The following is a 24,531-nucleotide window of genomic DNA, read 5'->3' on the forward strand; positions in this document are numbered from 1 at the left end:
ATAAATAAATAAATTTTAAAAATGTTTAAAAAAAAGGAAAGACTTATAGCAGTATCTTTAACAAGTTATACATCTGAGAATATAAACAGTGTCATTGTAATCTTATACCACAGTCTTTAAAAAAAATTGTGAAAAATTTCAAACATCAAAAGTAAAGAGAATATATATTTTTTTTCCATGTACCCGTCATCAAGCTTCAAATAAATTGTCAACTCATGGACAGTATTGCTTTGTCTGTACCCCTGCCACTCTGGATTATTTTGAAGCGAATCATAGACATCATATTACTTCCTAAGTTTTTCAATATAAAGCTCTAAATGATATTTTAAAATTTTAACCACAGTGCCCTTTCACACCTAACAAAATGAATAAACTCCTTAATGACACCCAAAGTCCAGTCAGTGAGTGTTCAGATTTTCTTATCTCATAAACGTGTTTTATACTTTGTTCAAATCAAGACCTAGATGCATGACTTCCAACCAAGATGGAGATGTAGGTAGGTATACTTTGCCTCCTCGCACAACCAAAAGAAGGACAATAACAAATTTAAAAACAGAAAAATAACTAGAACTACAAGAAAATAGAACTATGGAAGTCCAACGACCAGGGAGCTAAAGAAGAAACATCCAGACCAGTAGGAGGGGGCTGAGATGGGCAGCTGGGCGGAGAGGATGCGCAGCAAGGCAGTAGCTGGAGGACCAGGAGGGCGAGGCGGCAGTTGGCAGACGGGGCGGTCCCTCATTTGCCTGTGGACAAACTGGAGGAACAGCTGGAGAGCGAGACAGAGTGTGCAGCCCAGGGTTCCAGTGCGGGAAAAGAAACTCAAAACCTCTGGAGGTAAAAACTTGTGGGGGTTGTGGTGGCAGGAGAAATGCCCAGCGTCACAGGAGAATTCATTGGAGAAACCCACAGGGTCCCAGAATGTACACAAACCCACCCACCTGGGAATCAGCACTAGAAGGGCTGAATTTGCTTGTGGCTGAAGGGAGAGAGAGAGCCAAGCAAGTGGCATTGTTCCCTCTCAGACCCCTCCCCCGCAGACAGTGTCACAACACAGAGACCTGGGTTGCTCGGCCCAGGCGAGTGCCTAAGTCTCCACCCCTTCCAACGTAACAGGCGTGCTGAGGCAAAGAAATATGGCCCAAATGAAAGAACAGATCAAAACTCAAAAAATAGAACTAAGCAGTGAACAGATAGCCAACCTATCAGATGCACAGTTCAAAACACTGGTAATCTGGATGCTCGCTGAATTGGTTGAGTATGGTTGCAAAATGGAGGAAAAGCGAAGGCTATGCAAAGTGAAATAAAAATATACAGGAACCAACATTAAAGGGAAGGAAACCAGGACTCACATCAATGATTTGGAGCAGAAGGAAGAAATTCAACCAGAACAGAATGAAGAAACAGAAATTCAGAAAAACAAGGAGAGGCTTAGGAACCTATGGGACAACTTTAAACGTTCCAACATCCAAATCGTAGGGGTGCCAGGAGGAGAAGAGGAAGAGCAAGAAATTGAAAACTTATTTGAAAAAATAATGAAAGAGAACTTCCTCATTCTGGCAAAGGAAATAGACTTCCAGGAGATCCAGGAAGCTCAGAGAGTCCCAAAGAAGTTGGACCCAAGAAGGCACACACCAAAGCACATCATAATTAAGTTACCCAAGATTAAAGATAAGGAGAGAATCTTAAAAGCAGCAAGAGAAAAGGAGACAGTTACCTATGAAGGAGTGGCCATAAAACTATCAGCAGATTTTTCTAAAGGAACCTTGCAGGCTAGAAGGGGCTGGAAGGAAGCATTCAAAGTCATGGAAGACAAGAACCTGCACCCAAGATTACTCTATCCAGCAAAGCTACCATGTAGCATGGAAGGGCAGATAAAGTGTTGCCCAGATAAGGTAAAGTTAAAGGAGTTCATCATTACCAAGCCTTTATTATATGAAATGTTAAAGAGACTTATCTAAGAAAAAGATCAAAAACTATGAACAGTAAAAAAAAGGGGAGGGAGAGGGTAAAGAATGGGGGAAGAGGTACAGGGAATAAGCAGCGTAAATAGGTACAAAATACACAAGGGGATGTTAAGAATAGTGTAGGAAATAGAGAAGCCATAAAACTTATATGTAAGACCCATCGACGTGAACTAAGGGGGAGAGGAATGCTGGGGGGTGGGGCAGTGGAGGGTGGAGGGGAATAAAGGGGAGGAAAAAAATGGGACAACTGTCATAGCATAATCAATAAAACATATTTAAAAAAAAAAGACCTAGGTGCAATCTCTGCATTGTTGGTTGATATGTCTGTGAAGTTTCTGATTATCTACAGGTCCTGCTTTCTCCTGTGCTCTCTCGCACTCTTTCTCTCCCTTTTAATATATTACTTAAAAAATCAGTCATTTTTTCCTCTGATGTGTTTCCAGTCTGGATTTTTCTAATTGTGTCCTTGTGACAGCGTGTTCCTCTTTTCTGTATTTCTTATAATTTAGTGTTTAGAGCTACACTGTCTGATATGGTAGCCATGGGTAGCTCTTGGGCACCTGAAATTGAGAGTTTGAGTTGAAATTGACTTTGAATTGAGATGTACAATTACATATGTAGCTCACATTTCTATTGGACAGTGCTGATCTAAAGACTTGATCACATTTAGATTGGAATTTTCTGGTAAGACTCTCACAGACCTAGTGTGTACCCCAGGACGACTAATGTCTGGTTGTTCCTTTTTGTGATCTTAGCAGCCATTGATAATCAAGATCTAGATTTATTTACTTGAAAATCAGTGATAGTTTAATTCTACCATTCTTTATTAGCTGGAATACATCTAAAAAAAGAAACATGCCCTCATCAACTGTTTCTTTATTCTGGGGTACAGTTTGTATAGGAAAGGCAAGAGATAAATACATAATTTCCTTGATTTACTGTTTTCAGAATAATGGTTTCACATCTAAAAATGAATAGTGAATTTTGTGTTTAAGTATTAGTATGAACTCAGATCTAAACATACTTGTCTTTCAACCCATTTTATTTTCTTTATTGATTGTATCACCTTTAGCCAGTGGGAGCCTCTTTAACTCAGCTCCCGCATTCCTATTCAGTCCCATATGTATTCTCCATATTTATTTTCCACATTTCCTGTCCCAGGCCTGGAACCTGTCATTTCTCCTATAACCCCTGTTTCCTCTTCAGGGGAAAAGGTGTACATAGGCCACAGTCTGCAAAATAGGGGTGCCCATTATCACTGCTGATCATGGCTAGTTGGTTTCTTTTTTTGTTGTTAGAACTACAGTTCTGTTGAGGCTCCTGCTCTTTTCTGAATCATGTGTTTTTTACATCTATACATGAATGATCTATATATTAAACATAATGAAAATAGAGAAACTCACTCGAAGACTAATGAGAAATGTGTTGATTCATCATGTCTTATGTGCAAGAATATTGTTTATCTTATGTCCCAGGAGAGGAGACCCTGGACTTGTGAGAAACTTTAAAACATTTATTTTTAAGAAATTAAGTAAATATGGGAAGGATAGAAAATGAAATAGATTAATTATACATTAAATACTAAGAGTTTTCATCCCAAGTGGCTGAGTTTATGACGTCAAAGACTTTGCTATAAGCCAACCAACTTAATCACCTTAAAACCATTCATATTTCTATGTCCACGTGACTTCTGTGTAAGGATGGATCAAGAAGCTTAGCTGGGATTATACCATCTGTTAACAGCAATTCACTCACTTCTGTGAGTTTTATCCACAAGGAAGCCATCCTGGGAATTACACGGTCAGTACAAAATATGTCTTGTTCCATTCAAATATGTTTAATATATAATACACGGCAGGAATGTGAATGCTATGAAGTATTAGCAATGATGTATATCTTAGGGACTAGAGATTACATGAGGCATTTCCAATTTCATTTTTTTAAATACTTAAAACCAATAAGCTATTTCTGTATAATTAACTGTTTACTTTGGGGCAGTTCCTGGCCAGCCACATCTGGCTATCCATGAAGAATTTGTTTCCAAGGTAGGCTCCACTTGCCTTTTGGAATCAACTGGGTTTCTTATAGTCTCTGAAGTGAAGATTGAAGTCTTCACAACAATTGGTGTTAAAGTGCGTAGCTATGCAGAGCGGAGACACGTCTCAACTTGTTAATTCATGCTTGACAGAATTTAGGGACCTGGATTTGAACTGTGTACTTGGGAAATGATTTTTACTTACCATTGGCCAGGTACTATGTTACATGCTAGAGACATAAAAGGAGCAAACAGGATTCCTGCCATCCTGGAGTCAGGATCTAGAGTAGAGAACCCTCCTAATTATGCAGATAATTAGAGTCAGTTGTAATTGTGATAAGTGCTAAAAGAAAAAGTGCTTAGTTACCAATTTTCAATTTGCACTGTTCAAATACTTATTAAGTGACCGTTGAGGCTCAAATAACTTGCAAAATACAGGGGCTATTGCAATGAGCAAAATACCAAATATACCCTAACACAGGTTTCAAGAGAGAGAGATATAATCAAATAATCATTAAAAATGTGCTGAGTGCTTTGAAGACAGGTATGGTTCTATAAGATTAATTAGGTCTTTTTTTTTTCCCCAGACTGAGTGTTCCTTAATGCATTTAGGTGAAATAGTAGAAAATACATCATGTAGTAAGGGTAAGAATTGTCATTATTCAGTTTACCTGTGTATATGTTAGGTCACAAAGTCAAATGTATGTCATCCTGTGGGTCATAGTAAAAAAAAGTCTTGAAAACCATTGTACTAGGGAGACCTCTATGTTTATTGATTTGGAGTGGGGGGAGAAACATGGATGTGAGAGAGAAACATTGATTTCTTGCCTACCATACATGCCCCAGCTGGGGATCAAACCCACAACTTTTTGGTGCACGAGAGGATGCTCTAATCAGCTGAGCTACCTGGCCAGGGAAGAGGCTGCTTTTTTGAAGAAATGGTGTTTCAGCTGAACTCTGAAGAATGAACAGCTATTAACTAGTGGGGAAGAGACAAGGGAGAACATAGCAAGTATCTGGTGTAGCATACGCAAGGGCACTCTGTTGGGCCAAGATATCGAAACATTGAAGGTCAACAGGGCTAGAGCAAGATGGAAGGTGAGTCACTGCATGGCTTTGGAAGCCCTTGTCAGGAGTTTGATTTTGATTCTGAGAGCAGCTGGAAATGTGGGAGGCTTTTAAGCAGAGGAATGGCTTAGTTTGCTGCTCTGAAATGATCACTTTTGCTCCAGTGTGTAGAACAGAATTGCAATAATAGGGCATGAGAAGATACATGGACACTTGTCGTCCAAGGAAGCGATAGATAACGGGGGCTTGGGTTCCCCAGACAGCAGCGGAGATAACACGAAATGGCTGGATTCCAGAGGTTTAAGAGAAAAAACTTGGCAGGGATTTGAGATGGGTGGCGGTGAAGGAGAGGAAAGTACTGGGATGAATTCCAAGCTTGTGCACCTTAGACATTCCTTGAGATAAGGAATCCTAGGGGATGGGGAGCAGCTCAGGGGAGGGGAAAATGAGGAGTTCAGTTTGGACATGTTGTGTGTGAAGCACCCTTGAGACATCTTGGAGGAGATGAATTGTAGGCGGTTGTGTTTATGAGTTCGATCTCAGAAGAGAACTGGAGAATCTTCTGTGTGCGTCATTGGTACGTAGATTATTGAAGCTATGGGCAAGGAAGAAATCATCTAGAGAGGATTATGGAGACCTTTAAAAATAATACTAATGTCATTGCCTGGGGTCCTTGTAGACTGATTAAATATAACCCCCACCCACTCTGTCCCTTGTTCCCAGGCTCAGAAGCAGCCAGATGGGCACAGACCCAGGTTTTGGTGTTGGAGAGATCCTGTACTATGCTGTTTGCTAAATCACCACAGACTGGCCTTCCTAATACTCCTCCACCCTCACCTTCAGCTTTCTCCACTGCCGGCTGAATGGAGTCAGCACTCAGCCTCAAGTGCAGGCCCCACCCAGCTCTACCCCAATCTACGCTTTCGATCTTACTGCAGGCTGCTCCCCAGCAGACACTATCTACTTGAGTTAAGCAGCTCAGCACCCCCTCCCCATTCTGCCCCGCCTCTGCTTCCTGGCTCAAGGAATTTGTTCCCTCCCTGCACTTACGCTCTTCACCCTACTCTTTCCCTGCTCCCAGGCTGTCTTCCACCCTCCATGGTCCAGGTCAAGGTCCATCTTTCCTGAAGCTTCCCCTGCTCCTACAAGGACTAGAATACCCACCTTCCTCTGGAGAATATCGTCACTTAATGATCTGAACTTCTCATTTGGTATTTAGCGGAGGTGATCGTCATTTTAGAATATGTTCTAACTAGATCACTGTAGCTCTTGCTATTCTTAAGAGATGTATTTCCAGGATCCTCAAACTCTTAAATTACTTCAGAAGCAAGGTTAGAGCTGAGTAGGGAATGTGTATTTTGGATGCAGATGTTGGGTTAGAGGTAAGGGACAGGCAGCTCACACTTGGGTCTCAGTAAAACTGTGGTGCTTCCCCATTGCTCAAAATTCTAATGATAGCCAAAAATGCAAATGATAAATCTGAGAATCCCAAAATTTTCTAGCTTTCTTGTGTTCCCTACGACCCCCTGTATTTCAATGTCCGCTGTAAGAACAGGGTGATGGGGCAGATAACTTACTGATTACACTGGGACCTGTCTGATCCTGTAGCATAGAGGGCCACCCCAGTGTGCTGGGGGACAGTCTTTTGAGTGTTACAGACAATAAGACACCGATAAGAGTGACCTTACTAGGAACATGAGGGAATTAAGGGATTTGCCTGTCTGGCCTCATTGGACCTCTCTACACTCAGATTACCTACCCTGCATCCTTGCAGAATGCTGTCACATGGGCATGGGGATGACCCCAATGAGCCCTAGCAGCAGGGCTTTGCACCATCCTGGTAGGGATGGCAGATTGGTAAACCAGGGGTACTCCCTGGTAAACTCTGATTGTTTGCAAAATGCCCAACCGTGTCAGGACTCTACAATGGATTAAAACATATGTTATAGGGAGTCATAAGCTTGAATTCTTGTGAATGAGTGTTGTTTTATTTTCTAAGGCTATTTTTTATTTTTCCCCATCCCTTGATATTGTCAGGCTTTTAAAATTTTAACTGTTTGAGTGTGTGTGTGTGTGTCTGTATGTAATGATATCTCATTGTTTTATTTTTGCATTTCACTGATGGCTAATGCGGTTCAACAGCTTATGTTTTTTTGGCTATTTGGATAGCCTCTTTTGTGAAGTGCCTACTAAAATATCTTGCCTATATTTGTATTGGGTTTTTTTCTTATTGATTTGTTTATGTTGAATATGAGTCCTTCATCGAATGCATGAGCTGCAAATCTCTTCTCCCACTCTGTGATTTTTTACTCTCTTTATGGTATCTTCTGATGAATGGACATTCTTAACTTTAACATAACCCAATTTACCAGTATTTTCCTTTATGGTTTGTCTTTTGTGTAATCTGTTTTAAAAATGTTTGCCTATTCTAAGGCCATGAATATGTTCTCCAATTTTATCTTCAAGCTTTACCTCTTTACCTTTTATGTTTAGATTTACAGCCTACTTAGAATTGATTTTTGTGTATGATGTGAGGTAGAGGTCAAGATTTTTATTTTCTAGGTAGTTATCCAATGGACCCAGACCCATTTATTGAGAAGACCTTCATTTTCCTAGTGCTCTGCAGGGTTATAAGTCAAGGATCTTTATATGTGTGGACCTGTCTCTGGACTTTCTTTTCTGCTCTAATGGTCCCTTTCTAAGTGCTCATATCAGTGCCACACTGTCTTAATTTCTGTAACTCTAAAGCAAGCCTTGATATCAAAAAGTACAAATCTTCCAACTGTGTTGTTTCTTCTTAAATATTATCTTGGCTTTTCTTGACCCTTTACATTTCATTAGAATTGTAGAATTAGTTTGCCAATTTACACCAAAAAATGTGATAGAATTTTGATATGTGGGATCTATAAATCAATTCAGGAATAGTTGATATCTTTATAATAGTGAGTCTCACAATCCATGGTCATAGTATGTTCCTCCATTTAATCTAATATTTTATAATTTTCTGTGTAGAGATCTTATACATCTTATGTTATATTGAGTCCAAGGTAGTTGGGCTCAATCTCTAAAGAATCTCTAATCTCTAATAAAATATCAATCTCTAATGAAATTTTTAAAAGATAACATTTATATGGTTTGTTGTTTGTATATTGAGATATGTATTCTCAATACATATTGATTCTAAATCGATTCTAATGTATTGCCCATGTATCCAATAACCTTCATAAATTAACTAAGAGTTTTATTCATACAGGATGTTTTTGATTTTCTACATATAATTATGTCATCTATAAATAATGGTGGCTTTCTTTTGTTCTTTCCAATCCTCATACTTTTATGAAGAATAAAAATACTTTTATGAGGCCCCCTTCTCTTTTTGCACAGGCAAGGACCTTCAGTGCAATGTCGAACAGAACAGATGATGGGGACATTTTTGCCTCATCACTTCTGATCTTGGGGATATCTTTCAGTAGTTCATCATTAAGTGGGATGTTTGCTTTAGATATTTTAGAGATACTCTTTTTTTAAAAAAAAAGATGTTATTTACTTATTTTTAGAGATAGAGGAAGGGAGCGAGGAAGAGAGGGAGAGAAATATCAATATGTGGTTGCCTCTTGAGGGCTCGCCCACTGGGTACCTGGCCTGAAACCAAGTCCTGTGCCCTGGATAGGAATTGAACTGGCAACCCTTTGGTTTGCAGGCTGGCACTCGATCCATTGAGCCACACCATCCAGGGCTAGAGATACTCTTTATTAGGTTAAGGAAATTCTTTTCTATTCCTAAGTTGCTAAAAGGGTTGGTTCGTTGTTTCTTAAGATCGTGAATAGGTACTAATTTTATCAAGCACTTTTTTGCATCTATGGAAACAGGTAATTATATACTCTTTTATTTTTATTCTATTGATGTTTATCTTTATTCCCATTGATTGATTTTGGAATGTTAAGCCAATGTCTCATTCCTGTAATGAACTCAACTTGGCAGTGTTTTTCTACCCATAATTATTTTTGTGAAGATTTTTTCATTTATGTTCATGAAGACGGTCATTTTCTTCTCAAGTTTGGTATTAAGGTGATGTCAAATGAGTTAGGAAGTTTTCCTCCTTTTTTTTGGAAGAGTTTTTGTAATTTAATATTCCTTCCTTAATCATTTGAATGAAAAACTCTTTTTTTTTAATAGTTTTAATCTACTGCTTTTAATTTATATTAGGTTTATAAAAACTGTACTCTTTTTGGGGATGAAAACTCTTTTAACACAGGACTTTAGAACTAGAGTTGTAGATCATGTTTTGGGAAACAATGGCCTAGAGCAAGACTTGAATGTGAGTCAATTCCTGTCAGTTTGAATGCTCTTGTTTTCACTCATTTCCCCCTCTACGCAGCACGGGCCACTTTGCCTTTTCTCTCTTGGCTGTGGGGACTCAGCTAAGCCACAGAGCACTGAGGCCACCTGAGGCCTGAGCCTGGTCCTCAGGTCCAAGCTCTCTCCCTGCCACCAGGCAGCCCGCCTCAGCCTGCTCAGCCGTCTCCACGCTCCTCTGACAGAATGAATGCCCTTGAGGGTGTTCCTTTCAAGGTGCCCAAGGGCTTTGTGATAAGCACAGAGCTTCTTCCTGGGCCAGAACTCAGTGTCTCAGCCTGCAGGGAGCTTCTGCTGGGTTCTATGGTAAGTGCATCTCTCTTCCTGTCTGTCTATCTCCTAGTTCCTGGGTCTTGTGGGTCTGTTGCTGAATCTCACGGGACTTCATTCCTTGATTTTAAGGGGCAGTTAGGCCTGCTCTGGTATATTTCAGGGACTTTGGAAATATCCCAAGAGGAAAGGTGTTTCCTGAAGAAGGCTGGTGAGGGGGATTATTTAATGAGTCTTATTTTAGCCCTGGGATAACTGGAAGGTCACCTATACAAAGTGAATGAGGGTCATTGCACAGATGTTCCCATTCCTCTCTTCTCTGTCAGCCTGCTGTTATGTCTAAAATTCCACCATTGGGGGTGCCTAGCCGGTATGGCTCTGTTGGTTAGAGCGACATCCCATAGACCGAAAGATCGCAGATTTGAATTCCAGTCAGGACACATCCCCAGGTTGTATGTTCAGTCCCAGTCAGGGCACATATGGGAAGACAACCAATCAATATTTCTCTCTCATCAATTTCTGTCTGTCTGTCTCTCCCCCACCGCACCCCCCTTCCTCACTCTCTAAAAGCAATGAAAAAAATGTCCTCCGGTGAGGATAAAAAAATAATAATAATAATAAAATAAAATTCCACCATTAGAATGGCTCCTTTGGGTTAAGGCACTTGATCTAAAATTCTCTGTTAAAAAACCAGAGTTACTTGGGACACATTAGAAAAGATTACTGTTCCCCACATCTGTTCTAGAGGCACCCTTAAGGCACCCCATGGCTCACACACTGGGCTATATTCCCAGCGTATGTGGTCACACCACACAAAGCCTTAGGATAGACATGATTATTTAACTTCCGGGAGAATCAAGTTTATTTAAAGATTTAGGGGGAAACTTTTGCATTTAAATTGTAACACAGATGTGTCATGGAATAGAATGCAAAATCCATATGAATTCTTTAAAAAAAATGAAAGATGAGATTACAAAGAACTGTGGAGCCAGCATCGGGCCCCTTGGGACTGAGTCCTCAGGCTCTTGTGCGCTCATTCTCCACAGCCTGCAGGGTGCTTCACGGAAAAGTTTTTGAGCATCTAGATCAGCTCTCACTCATTTTGAACAAGGGGAACCTGAGGCCTAGGAAAAGCAAAAGATTTGTCCAAAGTTAGTGGTAAGATTAAAACCTAGGGTCTGGCTCCAGATCATTTGTATTAGCTAAGAGCAGGGTTAGAACGAGAGACACCAGACAGGTGCTGTTTGAAGGCAAAAAAAAAAAAAAAAAAAAAAAAAAGATTTCAGGAAGTCAGAGCAGAGAGCACAGTTCAGGAAGGAGAGGCCTGGGGAGAGTTGGGGAGAGGGGCTTGAGTGGCCTGAGGGCATTGGAGCAGGCAACAGTGGTGCAGTTTTGCCTCATCTGCAGACTCTGGAGTTGCACTGAGGCTCCTCAGGTCAGGCTCCCAGAGCCGAACTAAGCTTTGTAAAAGCCCAGCGCACTCTCTGTGGGGCGGCAGCCCTGTCTCTCCGCAGGCAGCCTGGGCTGTGGGCGCACTCTCCTGCAATAGAGCCAGCAAAGAGGAACTTGCTTTACGGAGCTACAGGGGAGGAGGATTATCACAGCTTTCCTTTCCCTGCTGAGCTCAAGCCAAGTTGGGAAGAGGCTCATCTTCTAGTAGCAGAAAATAGGCACTCTTCTGTCAAGTACAAGCCTAGTGTCCTAGCCAAGTACTGACCTGGCTTTGCCTCCTGCGTTCACAGTGGGCACCTGCAACTCCTTGAGCCTCTTTCCCTCCCTGAGCCTCCATCTCTTTTACTGTTGGGCCAAACTAACAAATAGGGAAGCATGAGACTCCAAGTATGATTTACAGCTTCTCCTGATCACTCCTTCGAGTTTTCTGCGCTGTATTCCCAGTGTTAAGAACTTGTGCATTTTCCCATAACAACGATGTTACACACGGTAGTTAGGTTACCAGATAGGCTGCCTACAGCGGCCTAAAGGAAAAAAAATCCTAATAGCTACCATTTGTTGAGCACCTGCTAGTCACCAGGCCCCTGCTAGGAACTTTTTACATGTTCAGTTTTCTCTCTCATTTTTATGACCCTTTTATCAGCTGGGTGTTCTTACTCCATGGCACAGAGAATCAAAGCTCCCATCCGAGTGATCCACAGGGCCTCATGGCTTGTGAGTAATGTAGCCAGGATTCCAACAGGAGTCTGTCAGATCCCAAAGCCATGCCCACCCCTTCACCCTGCTCCTTCCCAAGGAGAGGCTTTCCTTGCATACTTAGAGCCTCTTCAAGTTTGTTTTGAGATACATATATATGGGGATGGGGGGAGGAGACACACACACACACACACACACACACACACACACACACACACGTGCGCACATGCGCACCAGCACAAATAATGCCCTTTTTATTACAAAATCTTTTATCACAAAATCATAAGCATGTAATTCTGTGATGTAACAATATCACACTCAAGCACACCATATGACATTTTAGGTAAATGTTCAAATTAAAACTATAAATTATTGCACCCATATTATTACCCTACCAACCACACTCAAGCAGGCCTTACTTCTGCTGGACTGTGAGAGAGAGAGTGTGTGTGTGTGCACGCTCATGTGTGTGTGTGTGTGTGTGTGTGTGTGTGTACAAAAATGTTACAGAGTAGGGGTTAACAAATATTTTCTATAAAGGGCTAGAAGTAAAAATTGTAGGGAAAGAGGGGGCTTAAGTAACTGCCAGAGTTTTTATAGTCATCAGGGAAAGGAGAGGGTGGGCATGGCTTTGTTTCAATAACACTGTATTTACCAAGACGAGGTGGGGCATCATTTCGGCCTCCGGACAGCTTACCTACCCCACCACTAATACCTTTCCATCTGCCTGCTCCCCCACTCCACCCCTTCACTGATGGTTTCTGTTGTTCATTCTTTATATATTCTTCTAGAGATTCTTATGTATGTATATACAAGCAAATACAGCTATTTCCTCCTTTTTTTATACCAAAGATAGCATTTTATATAAACTGTTCTTGATTTTTTTCACTCATAAAAATCTCCCGTATCTGTACATAGAAAGCTTCTTCAGTTTTGCTTTTCCACTGAAATATTGCAGTATATGGATACATCACATTTTTATCAACAAAGTCCCTCTTGATGTACACTTAGATCCTTCCAAGTCTTCTGCCATTACAAACAATGCTGCAGGAAATGAGTATAAGCAAATATCCTTTTGAATTTGCTTAAGTATATTGCCAAATCACTCTACATAGAGGTTATGCTGATTGACCTCCCAGCCAGCACTCTCTAAGAGGCCTGTACCGCCCACGCTCCCCAACTGGGTGTCATCAGACATTGGGTCTTTGCCAAGGGGTAAGCGAGTGGTATCTCAGTGTAGTTTTATTTTGCCTTCTCTTATTATGAGTGCAGTCGAACAGTTTTTTCTTTGTTTAAGAGCCATCTGTATTTCCTTTTCTATTTCTGTTCATATTATTTTTTTGTCCATTTTTTTCTGTTTGGTCATTGGTCTTTTTCTTATCTACTTGTGAGTGCTCCCTGTGTTAGTAAAGCTAGCTTTTGTGTGTGGTGTGAGTGCTGTTTCCTCTCCCCCCTCCCCCGGTTTGTCATTTGTCTTTGACCGTGCTCAAGAGATGCATTTGCCATGCAGATTTTGGACACGTGCCTGTGTACATTTTGATGGTTTCTGGATTTTGATTCAGAGTAAGAAAGGCCTTCCCCACTTCAGGTTATAAAGGATTTATGTCCTGTTTTCTCCTAGTATTTATAGTTTAATATTACACATTTGAATCTTTGATCCTTTTGGAATTTATCCTTGTGTATATAATGTGAGAATGGATCCAGCTTTATTTTCTTCCAGATAACTAATACCATCTATTGACTAGTTCCTCTTTTTCCCATTGCTTGAAATGCTATCTTTATTATTTACTAAAGCCCCATAGATATTAAGGTCTATTTCTGGGCTTTCTATTCTCTACCTTTAATCTATCTGTGCCAGTACCATAGCTTTAATTATTGATGTTTTATACTATAATAAAACAGCTGGTAGGGCCAGTTCTCTTTATCTTTTTGTCTCTAGAGTTTTTTCTGGTTATTCTTATTTGTTTTTCATATGAACTTTAGAATCACCGCACTTAGTTCTATAACTTGTATTGGTATTTTTATTGGGTTTTTGTATCATTTTATCCCCTAAGTCCCGCTGGCTGTCTCTTTATCTCTTAGTCTCTTTCTCTACAATTCTGCCTCATCCGTTTTGAAGTTGTCTTTTTCCTCTTCTGTTTTCCACAACTCATCTGTTTTGCTCCAGTCCCTTTCTCCAGCCATGTATTCTGCACACAGAGATAGATGTCCACTCTGTGCCAGGACTGCCCTGGGCCCTGAGGAGACAGAGAGGAGTAAGACACAGTCCTTGACCTCAGTCAGGGAGCCACACTGGACCGGCTAAATGATGCTCCTCCCCGCCAGCCTAGGGTCGCGTCAAAGGTGGGCGGTGGCAGTGCCTGTGATCGAAGTGTGTCTGTTTTGTCTTTCTGTCTCCCTTTCCCTCACACATACCACTTCGCCTAGCCCCTCTCTTCCTTAATGGGCCATCGTAGAGCATTGAAAATGCCTTTTAAATATTTTTTAAAAAATATTTTTAATGGTATTTTATATTCCTGGTTCTTAATTTTTAAAATAGGCAACAGGAATATTTTATTTTTGCCTCATTTATAAACTCTCAAGCTAGATTATTTATGTGGGCTCCAGATTGTTTTTTTAGGTGGCCTGCTATGTAGTGGATAAAGCCCTACAGTCAGATGGACAGAGGAATCCCAGTTTAGCCACTTACCTCCAATCTGACCTCCAGCGAATTAAATTTTCTGAGCCTCATTTTCATACTCTGGAAATAGGAAAAATACTAAAACCTACTAAGTAGGGTTCAACAAAGATTAACGAATCTTACATTTCCTGGGTCCTAAAGTAACCTCAGGTGGCAGCCAGGAGGATGGGGGCAGGTATTACTCCAGCGGTCCCCAAGCCCCTGGCCGTGGGCTTGTACCTGTCCCGGACCTGTTAGGAACCAGGCCTCGAGGGAAGCTCGCCTGAGCTCCGCCTCCTGCCCCGCCTCCCTCGCCTGAGCTCCGCCTCCTGTCCCCCTACCTCCAAAAGGCTGGAGACCGCTGTGTTACTGCACAAGAAGGTTCGCCTGCCTGGGCGGGTCTCCAGGGCTGGCTGTCTACAGACAAATGGCGCTGGACTCAAGTGAAAGTTCATTTGCTAAGAACCAATTTTATTGGAGAAAGCTTTTAAGCTGCTACTGTTCAATTACATACTAAATGGCAAAGAGACTTAGATATTAGATTTCACTACATTTCATCTTATTAACCTATTCTTCACTTTGTCCTTCATGCAGTTTACTGTTAAATTGTTGTTGATATCCATCCATCTCCTCCAGTGTTAGCGAAAACGGGGGTAAGCTGTGATGGCTGCCTGGGGCTCAGAATTGGAACCTGTGCAGGTCTGGCAAGTCTTTGGCTGAACAGGGTCCCCGGAGACCAGGAGGTGGGGGTGTGCCCTCGAGCCCTGGTTTGCCCGGCCGAGCCTCACGTGGCCTTCTCTCAACAGCATGACTTCAGCCTGGAGAGGAGGACTCTCTTCTGGGTGGAGGCCGTTGTCCGGGGACCCTGCCAGTTCCAACGCTATGCCCCCGGGACAGCCTCAGCCCCTCCTGCCTGGTACTTGCTAGTTAGCCCCGAATGCGGGCTGGTGCCTGCGCCGGCTGCCGCCAAAGGCCCTGAGGCTGGACCCGAGGAACACCCAGAGGAGGAGGAAGAAGAAAAAGAGGAAGAAACTTCCCGTGCCAGCGAGGAAAAGCCGCGTACTTGCAGCCCCCAGCCCAGCGTTCCTGCGAGCCCCGGCCCAGGCCATCACCGGTGCTCACTGGATGTGCTGCGCGGCATGAGGTCGGAGCTGGCGGGTGCCAGGCGGAAGCTCTCGGAGAGCAGGATGGCCTCCCGTCCTCGCGCCCTCCTGCAGCGCATCCGCCACCGGGCGCTGAGTCTCTGCCCCAGCCCCGAGCCGCCCCAGAGCCCTGCGACCCCGCTCCCCAGTGCACCCGCGCCGCCCCCACGGCCCTCCACGGCCGGTGCCATGCCCCCGCTGCGGAGCCACAAGCCCACGGTCGCGGTAAGGAATTTGTCCGCTCCTCCAAGGCCGTCTGGATCCCCAACATGGTCCACGGCCTCTGTCCCCTCCTCTCTGCCCTCCTCCTACTCACCCTTATCTGCAGCCCTCACCAGGCTCTGTACACCATGCTGTTCTGCCTGCGGCCCTTTGCCTAGAATATTCTCTGCCCAGAGGGGCCCCCATACCCTCTGTTTCCCACTGTGGCTGCTTTGCCTCTGTTAGGGCGCTTGCCACTTAATTGTAATTATCCTGTACCTGTCTCTTTCTCTGTCTTCCAAAGGAATATGAGTTCTTTTAGGGCAAGGGTTGGATCGCGGTCATTTTTGTTTCCAGAGCACTCAACAGCAGATTTGGCCAATAGGGGGTGCTCAATGAATGTCTGTTGCATTAATGAATGCGACTCCAACCTAGCGCTTGCCAGGGAACAAGGCTTGCAGTGTAGACTGGGTGAGCTGGAGCCTCAGCCAAGGAATAGTCACTGTCCCTTAATTCCTGCCAGACACTGGGTTGGAAGAGACAATGTCAAAACCACTGGATGAGGAGAGTTTCACGAGGGGGTATGGGGACAAGGCAGCGCTCTATAGGGGGAGTGATCCCAAGTTAAGAGAGAGGTGGGGATTGTTATGGGCTGGGAAGGCTTCAGGACAGGACTGTACCCACAAGAATGGGGAGCAGAAGCGACCGAACTGTGAAACTAATGAAGCTTAAGCCTCGGGCCCCTGGCTTTGCTCCTTCCACAGCTTTGTACCTAATTTTATATTTATAATTATGTCTGTCTTTTCCCTTAAGAGGTCCAAATTGTGTAAGCATAAAATTCCACACAACCTCAATCCAGATCGGGGCTGGGGCGGGAGCGGGGGGCGCGGAGGGGGGGGGCGGGGGCGGTCAGGACTGGAGGCAGGAGGTAGGGATAGGGCACAGCTTTCTGGCCCCCAGCAGCCCTACAGCCAAACCAGTGGGCACAAGGCCAACATGAAATTAAAACCAAAAGAGACTCGAGGTGTGGCTTTTCCACTCACTGGTGTGTGACCTTGTGCGAGTCGCTGAAGTGCACTGAGCCATCCCTTTTCTACTTTGTAAAGAGGACCAGCAACCCTCCCTATAGTTGTCTGCAGCAAACATAGCGATGAGGCTCTGGTAACTGGACTGGCAATGCCCACATCAAGGGCCAGATGTTAATGCCAGGATGGTTCTTCCCTGATTCAGATTAAATTTAACTCTAGCAACAGCCCTGTGTGTGTGTTTGTGTGTGTTGGTGGGGAGGGTTGGGGACAGAGTTTCTGTAGAGAAAGAAATTGAAGCAGAGAGCAGCTAAGAATATTTGTTAAGGTCACAAGAGTAGACTCAGATCTTAAGATTTGGATGTTTTCCTCTCTGGAGGTAAAGAGCAGACCCAAGGGCAAAGTCATGGCAGAGAACCCCTGAGCAGACGGGGATGTGGGGGGGATTCATGTGCACACGCATACACTCTGCCCCAGGAGCCAGGGCAGCAGCTTTTCTTGGGCAGGAGGGGGCAAGACAGTGTGTTCAGGGCTGGCAGATTGGTGCTTCTTCATAGCGGGAGGGTTAGGGGCGATGAGGCCAGACCAACTGAAGTGCCTGTAGCCCAGGGTTTGTATGGGTCTCCCCAGCACCGTAGCTGTGTCCAGTCTCTGCCCGGCTCTATGCCCTGCCAAGCCTCGGCCCAGTCAAATTCAAAAAGGAGGGCCTGGCCGGGAAGACCCTCATAATGGGTGAGGTAAAGAACCCTGGATTTGATTCTGAGTTGGGTTCAAGGTCCCAAATGTGTGTTGCTTACCAAGTCATTAATTTCTCTGAACCTTGATTTCAATAGCTGTAAAGTGGAATAACAGGATGGATCTCTCCTGTTTCTCTTGCAGGGTTGTTCTAAGCTGTAAATGAAATAATTACCGTGTACTGGCAGTTTCTGTACACCAGATCTTTTGCTAATGACTTTTCTCACATTGCCTTATAGCCTTGTAACAACCCTTGAGGTATCTAGTATGTTTACATGAGTGAACTGAGTAAACAGCGGAGATCTGGGGTTTGAACCCAGGACTGCAGGACTCCAAGCTCTTCACAGCATTAGCCCCTAGGTGCTGTATAGAAAGTAGCATGCAAAGGCAGATTTTAAAATGTCCTGCCCAGCCAGATGGTAACTGACACATCCAGTTTGTCTGTGTTTCAGTCCCTCAGCCCATACACCTGCCTGCCACCTCTTGGGCGGGAGCCCGAGCCTCTCATGGCCCACAGATCACATCCTGATTCTGCTGACCTGCTGTCTGCCCTTAGCCAGGAGGAGCAAGACCTCATTGGGCCAGTGGTCGCCCTGGGGTATCCCCTGCACAGGGCCATTGTGGCTCTGCAGAAGACGGGGCGGCAGAGCCTGAGCCAGGTGAGTGACCGTCCAGAGCTGGGGGGCTGTGGAGCTGGAACCCGGTGGGAAGCCACATGGTTTTATCTTTAACTTGAAGAAGTTTGTTTCCTTCTCTTTAGAGGCAGAATCTCAGCCTGACATTAATTGTTGGGGGTTGTGAGCAAGTTTCTAGATCCTAATGCTACCATCTCCATAGACATCCCCATTGCCCACTCGGGGAGTCTTGATAGTCTACGCCTCTCCTGATCTCTGCCCCAGATACAGGGGGCTGGAGCTTTGGGCAGCCAAGAAGCTCTCTAGAGCTGCCCCATAGAACTTTCTGCAATGAGGGAGATATTTTATATCTGTTGTCCAATACAGTATCCACTAGCCATATGTGGTTACTTGAAATATGGCTAGTGTGACGGAGAATTTTATTTAATTGTGATTAATTAAAGTAGTCACATGTGGCCCTAGCTGCTGTGGCTCAGTGAACTGAGCACCAGCCTCTGAACCAAAGGGTTGTCAGTTCGATTCCCAGTGTAGGGCATATGCCTGGGTTGCAGGCCAGGTCCCCAGCAGGGGGCATGCGAAATGCAACCACACATTGATGTTTCTCTCCCTCTCTTTCTCCCACTCTTCCCCTCTCTAAAAATAAATAAATAAAATCTTTTTTAAAAATTAAAATAAAAATAAAATAGTCATATGTGGCTACTGGATACTATATTGGATGGTGCAGCTCTCCCATATCCATCTCTCTTTTCATCTACCCATCCATCCATCTAGTCAACAGTATTCATTGGGTGCTCCCTGGGTATTTTGATGTAGCTAGGAGGTATGGGGGAAACCAGGGTACATAGAAACCACTGCTGTATGTTGGATTCCCAAGAAAGCAGACTCGGTTGGAGTTTGGTATGCAGGGTAGTTATTAAGGAGGCTGTTAGGATCAACTCCTGGTGAAGGGAGTGGACAGAAGTGGAAGTGGGTAGATGGAGACATTGTGCTTTGTAGACCCCACAACAGGGTCAGCCACGCCTACAGCTCTGGAGCACATATGGCTCTTCAGAGTCATCCTAAGTGGGACTGAGATGGCCAGATCTTTATATCCCTGCATCAACCAGTCATTAGTAGTGTTAATATTTTGTAAACACCTTCTTTGTGCCAGTTCCTCAGTCTGAGAGTATACAGTTAGGTCTTCTCAATTCTGCATGGTTGCTATTATTGTCCCCACTTTGCAGATGAAGAAACTGAGGCTGGTTTAACTCTGAATCTTTGTTGCACAGTGCTCTTCTCTCATTCTCTGTGTGAGAACCTTCCAGGGCAGCACCCCACACTGATCTAAGATTTAAGAGTGGATCTCAAGTTGCCCCTCTCTTTAGCTGCTGTGAAAGCCAGGACCATCGTCAAGAAGCTAGCCAGAGGACTGTGAGGCACCAGGTCCACGGAGGCGGCTCTGGCATGTTCCCCCCCCTCCCCCCGCCGCCCAGTCTCTAGGTCCTGTGACAAGGCTGAGGTCTCAGGCCACCGCTGTGGAGATCTGAGGATGAGTAGGAGCCAGCACAGACACTGGCCTCCCTGTGGGTGGGCTGGGAGAACTCTGCTGCATCAGGAACATTGTGTTTCCAGACATATACTGACCACCTGCCTGGCCCGCCAGATCTCTGGGTGGCCCTCTTCCCTGGTGGGCAGACAGGGGCTAGGCCCTGAGGGGTGGGCCTGAAGGTCCATTGGATGACTTCATCTATCTTCCCCCACCAAGTTCATATTTCCCTCTAGTCTGTAAAGTTCCACCATGAACTAAACAACTCCTTTGGGTTCAGTTTTCTTCTCCCCTTGAAAGATATATCCTACAGTAAATCCTTTATGGCCAGAGACAGTCCCCAAGGGAGGGCATCAGGTGGTCTTCACTTAGAAGAGCCAGGGAGAACGGAGAAGATGCAAAAAATAAGCCTCGTCTATCACTCCTTCCTTCCTTTCACAAGGATCAAATGCAGGACAGGTGTGGGTGGCCCATGTCAGGCCCATAAGCTAGGCCCAGACTTGCTGTGGGGCTCCAGGCACATGAGTGCCTCTCTTTGAGCCTCTCTCTGTTCACAGGATGGAGGGAGGAGAATATGTGCTTATAATCAATGACTTCTGGGGACCCCATTCTGGGGTCTGCGGCAGGTCTTGTGGCTTTTACAGTCTCGTAGGCCCCAAAAGTGACCAAGCAGCAGAACCTTTACAAATCAGGTTTTTCAGGACCTACCCAGGAGGGTCCCAGTCAGTGGATCTGGAGCGCACCCAAGGGCCTATCATTTTAAAAGATTTGTAGAGGGTTCTTATATGCACCCTGGCATGGGGTCCTGTGGTACGGAATGAGGTCAGCTGTCCCTTGAGTAAGTGGTTCTCAACCTTGGCTGTACATTAGAATCACTGCGAGAGCTCTAACAATCCTAGTATCCAGGTTGCACCCGAAGACCAGTTATATCAGAGACTCTGGTGGCACACATCAGGGGTTTAGGGTAGTTTTAAAGCTCCCAGGTAGCTGTAATAAGCCCCAAGGCCAAGAAACATTGCTGCGGATGAGCTAAGAGGTGAAGGGAGCATTTCCCATCTGCCCTTGCCCCCGCTCCTATTTTCCTATTTTCACATTCAGAAACGCTGTCTTCTTTCTTTCTTTCCTTCTTTCTTTTTTTTTTAGAAAGAGAGAAAGGAAGGGAGGGAGAAAGAGAGGGAGAGAAACATCAATGTGTGGTTGTCTCTCATACGCCCCCCTACTGGGCACCTGGCCCACAACCCTGGCATGTGTCCTGACTGGAAATCGAACCAGCAACCCTTTGGTTTGCAGGCCAGCACTCAGTCCACTGAGCCACACCAGTCAAGGCTCCTGTCTACTTTCAAGCTGGCTGGTGAGAGGTCAGGTGATCTAGGCTCTAGTCCTGGAGCCCTGGGCAAGCTGCCCGCATTGCATGGACCTCAATTTCCTGAAGTGTGCAAGGAAGGCTCGGCTGGGTGATTTTCCACATGTGCTCAGGTCAAGGCCTAGGTGTCTTGGCGCAGGTGCTTGGACAGTTCAGAAGCTAAAACCATTAGTCTATATTATCCATGCTTTCTGCCCAGCTCAGAAGGTCTGCAGAAACCCATCCTGTTTCCTCTCTCCTTATACCCATAATTTTTATGGTCTGGTGCCTGCATTTGGCACCAAGTCCCTATAAATCCTGCTTTGATTTGCCTGGCCCTCATGATTTCCTGTATCTGGTTTATCTCCCTCACTGAGCTGCGAGCTCCTTGAAGGTAGTTCATAGTTCACTTTATAAACACAGCATGTATTTATTGAGCCCCTTCTGCCTGCCATCCTGGGTCCTGGGAAGCAATGGTGAACAAGACTGACACAACCCTTCCCTCATGGAGCAAAGTCAGTGGATGAGAAAGATGAGGAACATAGTAGAGCGGTTACAAAGTTGTATGTACTGTGGGAGCGCCAAACGTGGGGCAGCTTGGCAATGGGGCAGAGATGGTCCCTGGGAGAGAGGAGTGAGGCTGGCCTTGCTGAGGGGGCTGGGTATGCAGAGACCTGGAGGGGCTGGGGGAAGAGCCAAGGCGGCTGACAGGGGCAGGAGCAGGCAGGCCTCTGAGCCCTGGTTGGGAGACAGCACTTCATCCCGAGGGCAAAAGCAGCCCCTGATGACTAAGCAGGAAGTGACCTGAACCTGCGTTCAGCCCTGTGAGATCCTCCTCCACCCCGTCCCCTTTCCAGCACTGAAGCAGGACTGCTGTGTAGGGGACGCTTAAGAAGTCCTAGGTGGCAGAGAAGTTTGTGTCTAGGGGTGGGGTGGGGACACCCGGGTGTGGATGGCACCAACACACAGGTCGGTGTTCCCCAGGGAGGGTGAGCCTGCTGGGGGCGGGGGCTGGGGTGACACACCTGTGCCGCAGGCCCGTCTCACTCCCCACTTAGGTCCCGGGAACACCTTAGCTCACCCTGGCAGTCCTTTCCCTGGATTCCAGCCCTCAGTTTGGGCTAGAGGAGTCCTCTGTCTCTCTCTGATTGGCTCATGGGGTTTCTGGCACCATGTCATATGTGGTGGGTTGTCTAGACAGCTGGTCTGAGTTCAAGCCTTCACGAGGTCCTCGGGGTGATTCCTCCATTCCATCCACTGCCCCTCCTCTCGGCGCCCCTCCCTCTTTGCCCTTTTCTGCCCCAGTTTCTCAGCTACCTGAGCGCCTGTGACCGGCTGCTGCGGCAGGGCTATGAGGAGGGCCTGGTGGAGGAGGCCATGGAGATGTTCCAGTTCTCTGAGAGCCAGGTCAGCCGGGCCCCCTGCTGGGCCCCAGGGGAGGGAAAGGATAGGGGAGTTCTTTGTTAGATACATAGGTAGGAGCCGCAGGCAGCACACAGATACTTAAAAGATACTTTCTGCTCAGGGAGTTTGCTGCCTACCTGGAATCCAGAGTACAGGGAGCTGTGGCCCAGGAGGCATTCTGAGTATCAATGACTATGACCTGCCCACACTCAGCAGCTGGTCCTGGCTCCCGACCAGCCCTTCCCAGAGACCGAGGGAGGGACGGAGTGAGAAAGAAATACAGAAGGGGAGGGAGGGAGGAGAAGCGGCAGAGTTTAACGCACTGGGGCAAGAGGAGGAAGAAAAGTAGAGACTGTACCATGGGAAACACTGGCAGAGTTTGGGGCCTGGGCAGAGACCCCAGGCTGTGCATCCTCTGGGCACCAGTATTTGATCTTCTTCCTCTTCCTGCCCCAGCGCCCATGCACAGACAGTCAGGAGTGAGCTGGGATTAGGGAGTAAAACCAGGACCAACCCATTGGCCAGGCTGGGGCCCCCTTCCTTGGCACAGAAGAGAGGTCCAAGCCCATGTCACTTCAGAGGTGCAGGGGAAACGCAGGCGTTGCCCAGGATCAGGTTTACCTGGCTGCGGAGGCCACAGCTCTCTGGGAGTAGATACAGAGGACACCAGAGAGGGTGCTTTGCAGGGTGGAGACCAAGCCTCAGCAGCCTCTCTGCCTCCCCTTCCTCAGGCCGGGGAGTTCTTGCGCCTCTGGGAACAGTTCAGCAACATGGGCTTCCAGCAGGACCGGATCAAGGAGGTGCTACTGGTCCATGGCAACCACCGTGAGCAAGCGCTGGAGGAGCTGGTGGCCTGTGCCCAGTGACCGCTGGGGCACTCTGCAATGCCTGGGCATGCCATACCTGTGCTAAAGCCAGAAAGCCATTCTAACTATAGACCACATAAGAATAGCAAAGTAATGCATATTCATTATAAAAATACAAACAATGCCAAGGATAGTAGCAAATCCTATAGGGGAGGCAAAACTTGGCATCTTAGGTTGTCAGCTAGACCAATTAGCAAGAGAAAAACTGCTTATTGATACATGCAGCACATATCATGTGGGAGAAATCCCAATGAAAAGTAACTCAAAGCATCAGTTTAGAACTCTGGCTTATGTAGCAACAACAGAACAAACTTGTAGAGAGATGCAGGACAAAGGAAATCAGCTTTAAGCTTCCAAGACAAGCTGTTGGGAAGTAAATATATGGGAGGGAACTAAAGGAGTAAGTTTTGTTTGCAGATTCCTCTGGCACATCTCTGGGAGGATAAATTTCTATCTCAAGAGAAGGAGACTTTATATTCTGCCTTTAGACAGAAGAGGGAGAAGAACAGGGAGAACTTTTCCTGCATTTGCTGCCTCTTGACTGCCTTCAGCTAAAAATAATTTTCATGTCAGAGAGGCATATTTTGGGGTAACATTCTGGTCTCTTTCAATACCAAAAAGTCAGCTAAAAGAGTCGAAAGTGGTTGCCTGCGGGGAGGGACAGCTGGGAGGGCGTGGACAACGAGCTGCGTTTTCTCGTACAAGCCTTGTAAACTACCTGTATTTGACTCTTTAAACTGTGCGCATTAGTAACGTTGATTTTAAGAAAATTAAAACAAAAAAAGAAATGATGGGCAGTTCTTTTGGGTCCTGTGGGCTCCTGGTCTTGTTGTGGAAAGAACGTCCAACTGTAAGTCCAAAGATCTAGTTCCTTACTTTGGTTCTGCTGATGATGGGCTCCGTTTCCCCAGAAAAAGTAGAGAGAATGGACCTGGCTGCTATTCATAAGGATCCCCTGGGGAGTTTGTTGTAGAGTCACAGGTCCCACTGCTGGACAATCTGACTCAGAAAGTTCAACTTGGTAGCCCCTAGGGATCTGTTTTGTGTTTATAAGAAGCTCTCTGGGGATACTTTAAAAAAAAATATTTTTAAAAAATGTTGCAATTTGTCATTGTTGATTCCCTTCACCCATTTCTCCCACCCCCTGCCACCT

The 24,531-nt window shown here is 45.4% G+C and overlaps 1 protein-coding gene across 1 annotated transcript; it reads left to right on the forward strand.

Annotated features, from left to right (window-relative positions):
- Nucleotides 1-15,166: 15,166 nt before the first annotated feature.
- Nucleotides 15,167-24,016, forward strand: UBAP1L (ubiquitin associated protein 1 like). The gene is made up of 5 exons (XM_054565677.1): nt 15,167-15,202; nt 15,310-15,870; nt 18,059-18,265; nt 22,414-22,515; nt 23,244-24,016. The coding sequence occupies exons 1-5, from the start codon at nt 15,167-15,169 to the stop codon at nt 23,376-23,378; spliced, it is 1,041 nt and encodes a 346-aa protein (XP_054421652.1). The 3' UTR covers nt 23,379-24,016.
- Nucleotides 24,017-24,531: the final 515 nt, after the last annotated feature.

Source organism: Pteronotus mesoamericanus, unplaced genomic scaffold (assembly GCF_021234165.1).
Source record: "Pteronotus mesoamericanus isolate MK-2021 breed Mesoamerican mustached bat unplaced genomic scaffold, CSHL_Meso_final contig_164, whole genome shotgun sequence".
In the NCBI taxonomy this organism is placed as follows: domain Eukaryota; kingdom Metazoa; phylum Chordata; class Mammalia; order Chiroptera; family Mormoopidae; genus Pteronotus; species Pteronotus mesoamericanus.